A 14,845-nucleotide genomic window follows, 5' to 3' on the forward strand; every position below is an offset into this window, starting at 1 on the left:
GCATTAGTGATAATTTTCCAAAAGTCTATCGACTCAGGATCAGTTCTTATGGACTGGAGGGTAGCTAATGTAACCCCACATTTTAAAAAAGGAGGAAGAGAAAACAGGTAATTATAGACCAGTTAGCCTAACATCAGTAGTGGGTAAAATGTAGGAATTAAAGATGAAATAGCAGCGCATTTGGAAAGCAGTGACAGGATCGGTCCAAGTCAGCATGGATTTATGAAAGGGAAATCATGCTTGACAAATCTTCTAGAATTTTTTGAAGATGTAACTAGTAGAGTGAACAATGGAGAACCAGTGGATGTGGTTATTTGGAATTTCAAAAGGCTTTTGTTAAGGTCCCACACGAGATTGGTGCGTAAAATTAAAGCACATGGTATTGGGGGTAATGTACTGATGTGGAGAGAGAACTGGTTGGCAGACAGGAAGCAGAGAGTCGGGATAAACAGGTCCTTTTCAGAATGGCTGGCAGTGACTAGTGGGGTGCCGCAGGGCTCAGTGCTGGGACCCCAGCTCTTTACAATATACATTAAATGATATAGAAGGAATCGTGCGCAATATCTCCAAGTTCACGGATGACACTAAGCTGGATGGTGGTGTGAGCTGAGGAGAATGCCAAGAGGCCGCAGGGTGACTTGGACAGTTTAGGAGAGTGGACAAATGCATGGCAGATACAGTATAATGTGGATAAATGTGAGGTTATCCACTTTGGTGGCAAAAACACGAAGGCAGCAGATTAGGAAAAGGGGAGGTGCAACGAGACCTTGATGTCATGGTACATCAGTCATTGAAAGTTGGCATGCAGGTACAGCAGGCAGTGAAGGTGGTAAATGGTATGTTGGCCTTCATAGCTAGGGGTTTTGAGTATAGGAGCAGGGAGGTCTTACTGCAATGTACAGGGCCTTGGTGAGGCCTCACTTGGAACATTGTGTTCAGTTTTGGTCTCCTAATCTAAGGAAGGACATTCTTGCTATTGAGAGTGCAGTGAAGGTTCACCAGACTGATTCCCGGGATGGCAGGACTGACATATGAGGAGAGACTGGACCTGTATTCAATGGAGTTTAGAAGGATGAGGGGATCTCAGAAACATAAAATTCTGACAGGACTGGACAGGTTAGATGCGGGAAGAATGTTCCTGATGTTGGGAGAGTCCAGAACCAGGGGACACAATCTAAGGATAAGTGGTAAGCCATTCAGGACTGAGTTGAGGAGAAACTTTTTCACTCAAAGTTGTTTACCTGTGGAATTCCCTACCGCAGAGAGTTGTTGATGCCAGTTCATTGGATATAATCAAGAGGGAGTTATATATGGCCCTTGTGGCTAAAAGGGATCAAGGGGTATGGAGAAAAAGTAGGAAAGTTGTACTGAGGTGAATGATCAGCCATGATCTTATTGAATGGTGGTGCAGGTTCGAATGTCCTACTCCTGCACCTATTTTCTATATTTCAAGGGGTTATGTATTTAATACTCTTATGAATGACTCCACGAGGTCGAGTATTGTACTTGAGCTGTTGTGACCTTAGTCCCATTTATTGTAACTCCAGAGTGAGGCACAAGCATGGTGGGCAGCCTTTTATACTGGGCCATGCACACCTATGCAAGTGACCCTCAGGTGGCACACCTTGTGACTATACAGTTAGTATACATGGTCGACATACATGATCCTCCTCGCAAATTGACGGTGACCTGGGCTTTGCTCTTCCTGGTTGACCATTGGAGGGTCGTTTCTAGCTTTGGTGGGTTGGTAGTAAGATTTGTTGCCAGTGGATCTCGCTCTCTCACGCTCTCGCTCTCAATGGCCCGTTACATGCAAGTTGCATTCAAGTTCATCACATGAGTTTTACATTTACATCTTGGTACATTTGTTGGGTGGATTACAGTTGCGTTTCTTTTTGTGTGGTACATTTACCTGATCAGTACAGGTATACAAAGACAGTCTACTTCCAGCACAGCCGGATGAGATCCAAGTTGTCTGGTGGTGGCACAGCGCCCCATGCTAGTGAGCGAGGTGAGCTCATTTTGCTCAAGTTGCCGGAACTCAGGGCTCTTGCCATTACTCCTAGTGTCGGGCAGACCCAAAGACAGCTGATGTGTCTGTCACCTCCCTGTCCTTTTCGGTTGCACAGTGTCGCTGCTGCTCCCTGGGAAGTGGTTTAAGCGAGTAAACGTTACGTCAAAGCGATGGTGGGGCTGCCTCGTCTTGTCTAGCAGTTCGCAGGGGTTCAACTACTCATTTTCCCTTGAGCACAGTTGTGAGCACTCTAGTTTGGGATCCTGGTTGGTCCAGGTCCCGTTCAGAGGAGCTATTGCAGGTGACCCTTCGCTCTTGGGCTTTGCCGTAGTGAGTGGGTTTGTGGTATGGTGACAGTGGTGGGCGATGGTAGCTAACTGCGAGCATAGGCACAATTTACTGTTTCTGGCCCGTGGCGGTTCATGCCATCTGGTGCCTGCAATGTTAAACCAATCTGAGGCAGGGTATCGCTACTCTCCAGGGATCGTTTACTCTGCGGTTTGTCTACTTCTATCAGCTGTGTGGACACTATGATACATCATTCTGGTCCCGGGGACAGAGGCTACAACATTGGGTAACCCGCTGGACCCGTATACAACCATTAGGTGTTCATCCGCTACATTGGACGATTGTAATTTGCACCGGACATTGCTCAACAACATTTTGCTCATTATAGCTGGATTTTTACATTGGTTACCAATTTCAAGCAGTTCATTCAAAAATGGCAGGTTGCTGGCCTTCTTTAAAATGACCTTACTACTGTTACACCAATCGTCTTCCTTGCGTTGAACCACATGTCATTGCTCCATTAGCGCTGCACCTCCTGGTTGGACGTCAACTTTTCCCTATCCATGATGTCGACTGCCACAATCTTCTTTCCCAGGGATTCTGCCACTGAAGCTGGGAAGGCGCCCTCGGATCCAATCTTCCTCCCCAGGAATCCTGCCACTGAAACCGGGAAGGTGCGTTCGGGTCGTCTCGGCCGGATCATCACCACGCAGTCATGATGAGCGGTCTGTGCCTTTGGGGCTGTGCGGATCTGCTCTCCGGTGCCTGGTCCAATCGAAGGTGGGGGCTTGCTCTACCTCTGAGCATGGGGTCGTTGATCGCTGGAGGGATGAAGTCTTCCCAGTTCCAATGAATCTTCCCCATCTATCTTCTTCCAAGTAGCGTTAGTCCATCATCTGAAACAATCCACAATGTTAAATTGTGCACCGCGCCATCATGGGATACACTTACATCCGCACTACCAACAACTGATATCAGTTCCTTGGTGTAGGTGCGTAGCTTTGCCTGAAACGGGACCAGCCTGGGTCATTCAGCTTGATGGTTCCATAGCCTCTCAAAGGCTTCTTGGCTCATTACTGACTGACTCGCCCCCGTGTCCACTTCCATGAAGACTGGAACGCCATTTATTTTTACTTCCATGATCACTGGAGGACAATGTGTTGCAGGTATATACTCCATACACTTCATCCTGGGACTGAGCTGCCTCTCTAGCCATCTCTTCATAATCCGCACTGGATTCACAGCCATCTGCTGACTCCTCTTCCACATGGTGAGTCACAGCTCTTTTGCACATTTGCTGGAGGTGGCCTTTTGTGCTGCAGGCTTTGCACACAGTCTCTGAACAGACACTGATGAGCCCTATGATTACCTCTGCAACGCTAGCATGGTGCTACTCGACTTATGTTTGCACTCCTCGGCGGACTCTGAGCTAACGGACTTGGGGGCCTGTATGCCCTGCCCTGGGCAGATTCACATTAAACAGTTCTGTCTGTGAAAGGCACCATTCTATTTACAGTACTTGCCGGGTTTGAGTCTTGAGAGTGAGTCATCATCTGCTTGGAGCTGCAACTTGAGATCATGAGCGCCTGGCTGATGCTGATGGCCTTCTGCAGATTGACGGTAGTTTCAGCAGACAGTAGTCTTTGAAGGGGGGCCTCATGACCGATGCCAATTACGAAGACATCCCACAACGCATCGGCGAGATACATGCCAAATTCACACGGTCATGCCAGCCTTCTAAGGTCAGCAGCGTACTTCGCGATTTCCTGGCCCTCAGGGTGGTAGTGTGTATAAAATCCATGCCAGGCCGTGAGAATGCTCTCCTTCGATTTGAGTTGGTCCCGAATCAGCTCCTCGTATAACTTGGTCATTGTTTTCTCTGGTGCAAGCAAGTCCCTGACGAGGCCGTAGACCGCGGGCCCACAACTGGTCAACAGGATAGCTCTGCGCTTATCTGCCAGCGTGGCTGGATCATCACCTACCAGGTCATTTGCTACAAAATATTGGTTGAGCCGCTCCATAAAGACTTCCCAATCTTTACCCTCCGAGAACTTTTCAAATGCACCAATGCTAGTCATTTTTGCGTGAAAGTTCATAATCTCGTCACCAGTTGTTATGTCTTTAATACTCATGAATGACTCCACGAGGTCTAGTATCGTACTTGAGCTGTTGTGACCTTAGTCCCATTTATTGTAACTCGTGTGAGGCACAAGCATGGTGGGCAGCCTTTTATACTGGGCCCTGCAGTATAAAAGGTCTCCCACCGCAGTACCCTCTGGTGGCACACCTTGTGTGACTATACAGTTACATGGTCTACATACATGACAAGGTTTGCAGAGCTGTTTGGGTTAAATCTCCAAGCAAGATTTACACTGATTAACTACTATGGCAGGCAAGAGCCAAAGAGACAGCTACAGGAAGCCCAAGTGACCCATATTGTAAATTGAACAGGTAACTAACTGGAAGTCTGTAGATTTAGAGCAGTGGTCATTCCTACCATGTGGACTGGCAGTTATTATCTACTGCTGTTGGATAATGCCATTTCATTCCAAACACACCGATAACAGATGCAACAATGCATAAGAGCGAGGCTCCTCGCACTACGGCTGGGTCCGTAGCTAATGCATTCTCACCTGCGAACGGAAGGTAAAGTGCGTACCTTGACCCGGTCAGCCCGGTTGTTGAACAGCCCAATTCGCCGGATGGTGCTGAGGATGGGGTCGCTGCCATCATCGAGCATGTTATGAGTGGTCACTGGAGGCAATGTGTGGCGCTGAAGTCAACAAGAATAAAGCTCTGATCAGCGGCTGCAGTAACAGCAATGCTAAACAATGGCTCAGTGCTGCACGGTGGGAAAAAAGCCCCAAAATAAAACCTTATGAAATATAAAAAAACAGCTGGTAAATCACATCTAAAATGGACTTGCCACAAACCACCTCAATACATTCAGGGATTTCACTGCAATCAGTGTTCAGAATATAATCGGCTTGTTGATAAGAGGCACCAACTCCAAATCATTAGCATCAACAAACAAATGGCTATAAACAGCAACACAACTCATTTGTTTTGAAAATGGAAATAGATTCAAATATTTTAGGTTAGTGCAAGATTGAACTACTACAGAACAATCTATGCATTTTATTTTTCCCGCCCCACCTCCATTTTTGGAAAAAGTTCTCCCCCCACACAGTTGAAACTTTCAAGATGGAGGTCAATAGATTTTCATTGGCCAAGGGGGTCAAAGGTCGGTAAATGGAGTTGAGGTACAGATCAGTCATGCTCTAACAGGCTCGAGGGGCTGAATGGCCGACACCTGATCCTATGTAATGCACGTAGCAGCATGCGAGTACCTTTAAGTAAAAACACTTAAAATGTGCTTCACGAGTGATGGATTGAAGCGCAGGCATAAGTCATGTCCCAGTGACATCCACTAACCCAATTAGGGGCCGAAATTGCCCCCCGCCCGAAACGGGGTGCGCGCACGCACCCCATTTCAATGGTTTTTGCCGCCGCGGTGGTCGAGGTCACCTCGAGCTAAATTCCGCTCTTTGTTGATTTTTAAAAAAAAAATTCAGATCCAGAAGTCGCTCTTAATGGGGGCGATTATGCGGCGGTGGCAACACTAGAGTTGCAGAAGTTGGGGGTGGTGCAGAGTGGCCAGAGATGCCACGTCACCACAGCTCTCCCCCTTCACTTAGAGAAGAGCCTCTGCGATCTTTAAACTTTGGTCAATTGGGCTACTAGCGAAGGTTTCGGCTTGGCCGAACCCGAGAGCATAATTGTCAGACTGACATGGCAGTCGGCCGACAAAAAAAAAACATGGTGACAGTGGCAGTGCGTTCTCCCCTTTAAGGGAAGTCGCACCACCGTTGCAGAAGGCCACAGCCTCACAACCACTGGGAAATAAAAACAAGTTTTGGCACTGTCAAGCGGGCCAAAGATTGTTATGGCAAAATTTCGCTATCAGGTGGGTGGTTCGATCGGCGGTGTTTACTGTGATGGCGCAACTAACACAGATCAGCAGCAGCAGGGGTGGGGGGGAAAAAGGGGGGGCATTGCTGATACCACAGGAGCAGAATTTTGATAATGGCAGCCATTACACGAAAAGTTGGTGGCCATCCGCCGCTAAGAGGCCTTCAGGAAAGGGGCAATTTCGGGCCCCCTAGAGTCTTATGATGTTAAAAAAAAACGAAACAATGTGAGCTGTAACATTTTAAAGATTTAAAAAAAGGAACATACGTTCGTTGCAATAACTAACTCGATAGAAACTTCTGGACCTCAAATTATGGCCAATCATGTATGTATATGGTTCTTCCTCTCCAGACACTTTTTCCACTCAAAAAGGTCTCAAGAAAAATGTACAATTAAGTGAGACACTACTTGAATTTTCCACAAAAAAAAAAAAATCAGAAAAAGACTTGCATTTATATAACGCCCTTCAGAATGTCCCAAAGCACTTTACAGCCATAAAGTACTAAAAAAGTAATTTTCAATCTGTACACAGTTGTAAAGATTATTCCACTTCCAAGGATACCTGAGTTGCATAGATGGCTCTTTTCATTATGGTCAAATCATCACGATCAAGAAACTTGTTCATATCTGGCGTTTCCCCTCTGCAAACATACAGGATAATTAGTAGAGTATCAGGACAGAAATGGAAGAGATTGCAGCTAGTTTTGGGTGGTTGGTGCACCTTAACACAAAGCTACCCAAAGCCCATGCGGTGAGTTTAGTCAGCATTTTTTGCAAACCATTAAAGCAGCTCTTAATAACGGGTCATATCCTTTCACACGTTCCACAGAAACTTACTGCAGAACAGAATCTTTCGAAACAAATAATCACTTAAAAAGGCACTTATATATGGATACAAGTATCTATCCGTAAACATGATCGAATCCCTGTTTTCCCGACATAACATAAGCTTGTGCAAGTTTAATAGCAGCACAGACTGCAAGTAAAAGTAGACAGCCAGTTTGCGCATATGTAAAAATAATTCAATACAACTTGGCCCAGCTTGACTCTGCTCATTTGTACCATGTCCAAAAGGGTAATTTCATCTAGAGCACGCCAGAGTTTCAAAAAGTATGGTCGATCACAGACTACAGATAATGCGCATATACTTCTTTCTTTTTAACTTTATGTTGAAGGATCGGGGTAACTTACTTTAACAATGCTTCGTACAGCCTCTTTCCAAATTTCTCCTTGACTAAATGGGCAGTATCCCTGCAAAAGAAAAAAAAGAAAAATGAAACATCTTGCAGCTCACTGGTTTATGTATAAAGTTTGCAGTGAGCACTGGATATTGCATTGCCAGGTTATGACAATAGAGAAGCTGACATCCCAGGCATGCAGAAACATTCAGCCCCAACTTTACTTTCCCCTACAATCCTTTCATCAGGCTGTTACAAAGGAATTTACCTTACAGCAAGGAACAACAGTACCCAATGTTGAGTCATGGGACTGATGCTAGCTAGCTACATGCCATTACAAAGTAGCATTCAACTCTGTATTCAAATACAGACAATAATCAAGGAGCCCAACTACTTCGAGAGTAAAGCCTTAAGAGTACATTTTCCAGGGCTCCAGTCTGGTGCACAGCCTCACTTGACTGGAATACAGATCAGAGAATGATGTTCGGAGATTAATAAAATTAGTGACTAGAAAACTGTGCCCTCCGACCTCTACACTTCATTCTGAGTTGAATTCCCATGTGAGACTCTGTGGTATGATTAGAGTCTCACATAGTTTACTCATGTCCCTTTTAGTCTCGTACAGGTACTCAATTCAACCATTAATCGGTCACACTGACAAATTCGCCAGAGAATTGCCAATAGACTTAGCAACTAGCTCATTAACCCCTGAATGCGGACTCCTTGAAGAGAACACCTGCCGTTTTAAGATTGAATAGTGTTATTAAACACAATAAGCTTCTGGTTAGTTAAGAATACTTCATCCAAACAATTTAGCCAGACTTGCATTGAGATCACTGCCCACGGTGCCATTCATGTGCAAAGTCAGAGGGTGCACAGGCTATTTAATTGGGGATGGGGAAAAACTATAACCAAAGCAGATCCGGTCCTCATCCAATAGCCATAATCATTCTATACAGCGGGAGTCACAGGATAGTAAATCAGGAGCAGGAATCCTTGGTTCATTGGCCCGGAATTTGGGGTCGGGATTGATGGGAGTTCGCCAGCATTCCACCTTTGAAACTGACTGCAACTTCAGGATTTGGTGCATGCGCTGGCGCTTGTGGAAATTCCAAAGTTGCAGTCGGTCAATGACAGTTCCGAAATTGGCTGTGCTGTGCCCTTCCTCCAGAGTCAGTGAAATCTTGTAAATCATTGAAACCGACGAAAACTTCGGCTTTTCCCGCAAGTGTCCTGTTAAATTCCTCAATAAGAGTTAGACCTAAAGGGATTTGGTTTTAACTGCATATTGACGGCTAAACAAATGTTAAGGGCCTGGAAAACTAATTTTATTTCTGTGCAGTGTGAAATTTGTCCATTTATTAAAAATTTAAATTCAAGAAAATTCTCAATTTTTTTTTAAGTTTGTCCATCTTTATTTCAGGTTTGCCTTTTCCCCCCCATGCAAGAGCTCCAATCTTTCTTTTTTCTTTATTTTTCTTTAAGTTAGAATTTTAATGACTTACTCACTTCTTTGTTCGCTGTCTGATAATTCTGCCTTTTGATTGGCTGCTTAGACAGCCTGCTGATGTCACAGCAGTTCAAACAAGGGGACCCCCATTAAGTTCCGTTGAATTGAATGTCGGTAAACCCAAAGTTTTTGAAGGGGTTAAAAATCATTAATATTTTCTAAAAGTTTGTGACCAAGCTTAGAGGAGTGTGGGACTGGGAAGTTTAACTCAAGCAGGGAGTATTTGACAGAAACAATAGAAAAACACGCCAGTCTTAGAGAAACTAGGCGAACCAGCTAGAGTAGAGACATTAAATCATAGAAAACCAAGCTGCAAGAACAGCTAGTGCATGGTATAAGATAACGGAATACAAAAGGAGGATTGAGACACTCTAGCTTGTCTGTCAATTAACAAAAAATAGTCAAGGACAAGATAGACACACACGGCAAATAGGTCAGGGAAGGAATTCACAGAAATTGCTCAACTGTAAAAAATAAATATGATGTAGCACATAACTAATCAGATAAGAGGCACATGGAAATGACAATGAAATTCTATGTACCAATGAAATCGTTGTAAATAGGTGAGTACTTGTGACGTGTTAGGGGAAGAACCAATGGAAAACTTCCATGCGTATGCTTCATGATTTTGTATGTATTTTGAATGTATAAAAATAGCAGCCTGAAACGGCTTGGCAAGAACGGCTGTTTGGGGCACTGAGTTACTCAACTCGTGTAGAGCCGTTTCTCCCTTGTTCGAGTTTTTTATAATAAGTGATTCTTTTCTCCAAAACAGACCTCTGTTGAGTATCTTTGTAATACTCCACAACAGTTTTCAACATAGGGATCGAGAGATCCGTGTGTAGAGCAGACTTCAGGACCAGCAGCAAACGCCTTCACTTAAGAACATAAGAAATAGGAGCAGGAGGAGGCCATATGGCCCCTCGAGCTTGTTCCGCCATTTAATACGATCATGGCTGATCCAATCATGGACACAGGTCCAGTTCCCTGCCCGTTCCCCATAACCCCTTATCGGTTAAGAAACTGTCTATCTCGGTCTTAAATTTATTCAATGACCCAGCTTCCACAGTTCTCTGAGGCAGCGAATTCCACAGATTTACAACCCTGCTGACCGCAAATTCTGAGCCATTGTTTTCCTTCCTTGCCTAGGAGCATTGTGGTGTCCCAACAGTGGCCTTGATCACCATCAACTAACAATATAGATTAACAATGGAACCTGGGCTTTCATTTGGCTCATTTTTACACTTGTTGGGTGATTTTACTAACTGGGAGACACGCCTCATCATCTCTGTCCAAGAGTCCAATGAGTTCCCTATTGCAGCTAGCAGCAAAGCATGGACATTGAGGAAGAGGCCTTTTCGAACAAACAAACACACAGAAAGCTCTTAAGTACAGGATTTATTCCATGCACGAAGTTGCCTTCCAAGAGCGATGAGTCCAAATAGCAAGGGGGTTTCTGTTACACCCCCACGTCATACCATCGTACAACTATATACAATGGCAAGTACTGCAGGGCATCGAATATGGCCAGGGTGATCTCCTGGACTAGTTTCGATTGCCTGGATGGGTCGGAGAGGAATTTCCCCAGATTTTTTTTCCCTAAATGGGCCTGGGTTTTTAAATCTAGTTTTTTGCCTCTCCCAGGAGATTACATGGCTCCAGTTGGGGTGGAGTGTAGAATGTTGCGGTGCAAGGGGTGTCGCAGTTGTGTGGAGCAGACTGGTTGGGCCGGATGCTCTTTACCTGTCTGCCATTGTTCATCGGTTTATATGTAACCTTCAGGGCTGCCAACCCAGGGCTGTGTGGCTCTTGTCGGCTGGCACGGACACGCTGGGCCGAAATGGTCTCCTTCTGTACTGTAAATTTTTATGTTTCTAACTAGATATTGGGCAGTACGGGTGAGCTTGAGAGTAAAGGACATGAGGTCCACTAGGGTAGACCTGAAATTTGTAACAGCGACCATGAAGTGGTGTATCCGATGGTTATTCAGTCATGATGCGAGTCTTGAATTATTTTGATTTTCTAAAGTATTATTATAGGCAATTAATTGGACATATTTTGGCAATATGTAAATTTTACTGTGGTAATTTTGTATCAACTGTGTAGCACAAGCAGGTTTAGTTTGTGGTACTGTCATAGAAAAAGCCACTGCAGGTATAGTAGAGAGTTGCTATAGTTACAGCTCAGGTTTTACTGGTGGTGATGGGCAGTAACTGCACATCTGTTAATTCTGTGTCAATTGTCAGCAGCTTGTAGAATAGAACCAGTTGGGCTGCTATCTCACAACATTTATTTATTTTATTTGCACCCTTACTTAAGGGATGTTATTGCTGGGAAATGAAATTCTCCCCATATCAAATACCCAGTATCGGCATCTCGCATTCAACGGACAGAAGCAGCAGAGCAGCCTCAGCAAAATAGTTCAGCACCAACCTCAGAACACACCCGACTCCATTAGTGTGACGTTCGCCTTCCCCTGCCCCCTGTTCCCTCCCATTTCTCATGGCGGTTATCTTTTTTTTTTCCTAATTCATTCATGGAATGTGGACATCACTGGCAAGGCCAGCATTTATTACCCATCCCCAATTGCCCTTGGAGATGGTGGTGAGCCACCTTCTTGAACCGCTGCAGTCCGTGGTGAAGGTACTCCCACAGTGCTGTTAGCTAGGGAGAGCCAGGAGAGATTGTGGCCATGAGAGATTGTCAATTAGTGCCAAATTGGGGTGGTTTTGTGTTGTAGGCCCATAACCACGAACAGGATTCAGACTGCCCTAAACTCTTTACACAGGACCCTTACAGACAGGTAAAGACGACTTTCATTCCATCCATCAGGGCTGTGTTTGAACCAGTGGGCAAGTGCTTAACCCAGTAGACCACACTCCATTCCCCCAACATAGAATGAATATTAAATCAACACCATTGCATGCCTTGTTTAAAGATGTTAAAAAGAACCATGGATCAGTGAGGCACAACACATAGTCTAAATAATAGAAAAGAATTTGCACTCAACTGCTCCAAGAAGAATGCTCTAGCTACTAAAGGTTACAACAGAGAACATTTAAAAATAATAAAGAAATGATTGATTTACCAGAGTTGTTTTCTGACTGCCTGCCCCTTCAATGTTTCAACATTAAAGTTGTGTGTTTTAGCTGGCATTATGAAAAACACCACAACGGTTACATCAGACTTGTGAACCTAAAATAAAATTATGTAAAATGAACCAATTCTTAGTTCCCCGCACAAAAAAAATCTTTGTACACCACGTTTTTCACGCTACTTCTGAGTCAGTCTATTTACATTTGACAACTGGATATAGTTTAATGCTTACAGTGAACATCAGCTACTGTGTGGTTCAATAAGAACAGTTATTACTCAGGTATTGCAGATTTTAAAATTGCTCTTGTGCATAGGAAGACTCCATAATATTGGAGGAAACAAATAACTTTGACGAAGGCCTCATTTACCAAGGCAACTTCTTTTATTCATTAGAAAAAGAACAAATTTTCATTTACAAAGTGGCTTTCACACTCATGACTAAAAGCACTTTACAGTGTCAACAATGGTTGGTAGCTAGATGGAGTCAGAAGGTTGTGGGTTCAAATCTCACTCCAGGGACTCGAGGTTGACATTCCAATTCAGTAGAGAGAGAGAGACTGTCTTTTGGATGAGACATTAAATGGAGGCCCATTCTGCATTCGCAGATGGATGGAAAAGATTCCATGGCACTATTTCTAAGAGCAAAGGCAGCTCTTCCCAATGTCCTGGTCAACATTTATCCCTCAACCAATATCACAAATCAACTGCCAAGTTTCCTAGATTACAAAAGTGACTATACTTCAAAATCATTTAATTGTCTGTAAAGAGTTTGGGACATCCCAAGGTCATGAAAGATGCTACACAAGGACATGCCCTTTCTTATAGCCAATGAATTATTTTGGAAGTGTAGTCACTGTTGTGTAGGCAAGCGTGGCAACCAATTAGATTAGTAAAAGATCCCCTTGGAATGAGCGATCGTAGCATGATGCTGAATTTGAAATTCAGATGGAGGGTGAGAAAGTTGGATCACTAACCAGCATTCTAAGCTTAAATAAAGGAGAATATGAAGGTATGAGGGCAGAATTGGCTAAAGTGGACTGGGAAAATAGATTAAAGTGTAGGACAGTTGATGAACATTGGTGTGCATTTAAAAGGAGATATTTCACAACTCTCAAGAAAAATATATTCCAGTGAGGAGGAAAGGGCGTGAGAAAAGATAGCCATCTGTGGCTAAAGAAATAAAGGACGGTATCCAATTAAAAACAAGAGCATACAATGTGGCCAAAATTAGTGGGAGGACAGAAGATTGGGAAGTGTTTAAAAGCCAACAAAGAAGCACTAAAAAAATGATTAAGAGTAGACAGACTATGAAAGTAAACTAGCACAAAATATAAAAACAGATAGCAAGAGTTTCTATAGGTATATAAAAAGGAAAAGAGTGGCTAGAGTAAATGTTGGTCCCTTCGAGGACAAGACCGGGGAATTAGTACGGGGAACATGTAGATGGCAGAAACTCTGAACAAATATTTTGCATTAGTCTTTATGGTAGAGGAAATTAGTAATATTCCAACAGTCAAGGGGCTATGGGGGGGGGGAAAAGGAACTTAACACAATCACAATGGCGGCGGCACTCTAAGATAATGGGACTAAAGGCAGATAAATCCCCTGGACCTGATGGCTTACATCCTAGGGTCTTGAGAAGTAGCGGCAGGGATAGTGGATGCATTGGTTGTAATTTACCAAAATTCCCTGGATTCTGGGGAGGTCCCAGCAGATTGGAAAACTGCAAATGTAACGTCCCTATTTAAAAAAGGAGGCAAACAAAAAGCAGGAAACTATAGACCATTTAGCCTAACATCTGTGGTTGGGAAGATGTTGGAGTCCATTATTGAAGAAGCAGTAGCAGGACATTTGGAAAAGCAAAATTCGGTCAGGCAGAGTCAGCATGGATTTATGAAGGGGAAATCATGTTTGACATTGCTAGAATTCTTTGAGAATGTAACGAACAATGTGGATTAAAGGGGAACCAGTGGATGTGGTGTATTTGGACTTCCAGAAGGCATTTGCCAAGGTGCCACATAAAAGGTTACTGCACAAGATAAAAGTTCACAGGGTTGGGGGCAATATATTAGCATGGATAGAGGATTGGCTAACGAACAGAACACAGTAGGGATAAATGGTTCATTCTCGGGTTGGTAATCAGTAACCGAATTTTGCTTTTCCAAATGTCCTACTACTGCTTCTTTAATAAGTAGTCCCATTATCTTACTGAGCACCACCTCCTTAGTGAGTGGGCAAATTGGCAGATGGAGTATAATGTTGGAAAGTGAGGTCAAGCACTTTGGCAGGAAAAATCAAAGAGCAAGTTATTATTTAAATGGAGAAAGATTGCAAAGTGCTGCAGTACAGCAGTATCTGGGGATACTTGTGCATGAAACACAAAAGATTAGTATGCAGGTACAGCAAGTGATCAGGAAGGCCAATGGAATCTTGGCCTTTATTGCAAAGGGGATGGAGTATAAAAGCAGGGAAATCTTGCTCCAGTTGTACAGGGTATTGGGGAGGCCACACCTGGAATACTGAATGCAGTTTTGGTTTCCATATTTACGAAAGGATATACTTGCTTTGGAGGTAGTTCAGAAGGTTCAGAAGGTTGATTCCAGAGATGAGGGGGTTGACTTATGAAGAAAGGTTGAGTAGGTTGGGCCTCTACTCATTGTTAAGAATGAGAGGTGATCTTATCGAAACGTATAAGATTATGAGAGGGCTTGACAAGGTGGATGCAGAGAAGATGTTTCCACCGATGGGGGAGACTAGAACTAGAGGGCACGATCTTAGAATAAGGGG

The 14,845-nt window shown here is 43.9% G+C and overlaps 1 protein-coding gene across 2 annotated transcripts in view; it reads right to left on the minus strand.

Annotated features, from left to right (window-relative positions):
• Window positions 1-14,845, minus strand: part of gys2 (glycogen synthase 2) — a 67,616-nt gene that overhangs the window by 13,935 nt on the left and 38,836 nt on the right. For both annotated transcript variants that reach the window (XM_070896685.1, XM_070896684.1), the window contains 4 exons: window positions 12,051-12,157; window positions 7,466-7,525; window positions 6,837-6,915; window positions 4,962-5,075 (listed from right to left, as the gene is read on the minus strand). In XM_070896685.1, coding sequence (XP_070752786.1) covers window positions 4,962-5,075; window positions 6,837-6,915; window positions 7,466-7,525; window positions 12,051-12,157 — 360 coding nt within the window. The remainder of the gene's footprint in view (window positions 1-4,961; window positions 5,076-6,836; window positions 6,916-7,465; window positions 7,526-12,050; window positions 12,158-14,845) is intronic.

Source organism: Pristiophorus japonicus, chromosome 13, assembly GCF_044704955.1.
Source record: "Pristiophorus japonicus isolate sPriJap1 chromosome 13, sPriJap1.hap1, whole genome shotgun sequence".
Taxonomy (NCBI): domain Eukaryota; kingdom Metazoa; phylum Chordata; class Chondrichthyes; family Pristiophoridae; genus Pristiophorus; species Pristiophorus japonicus.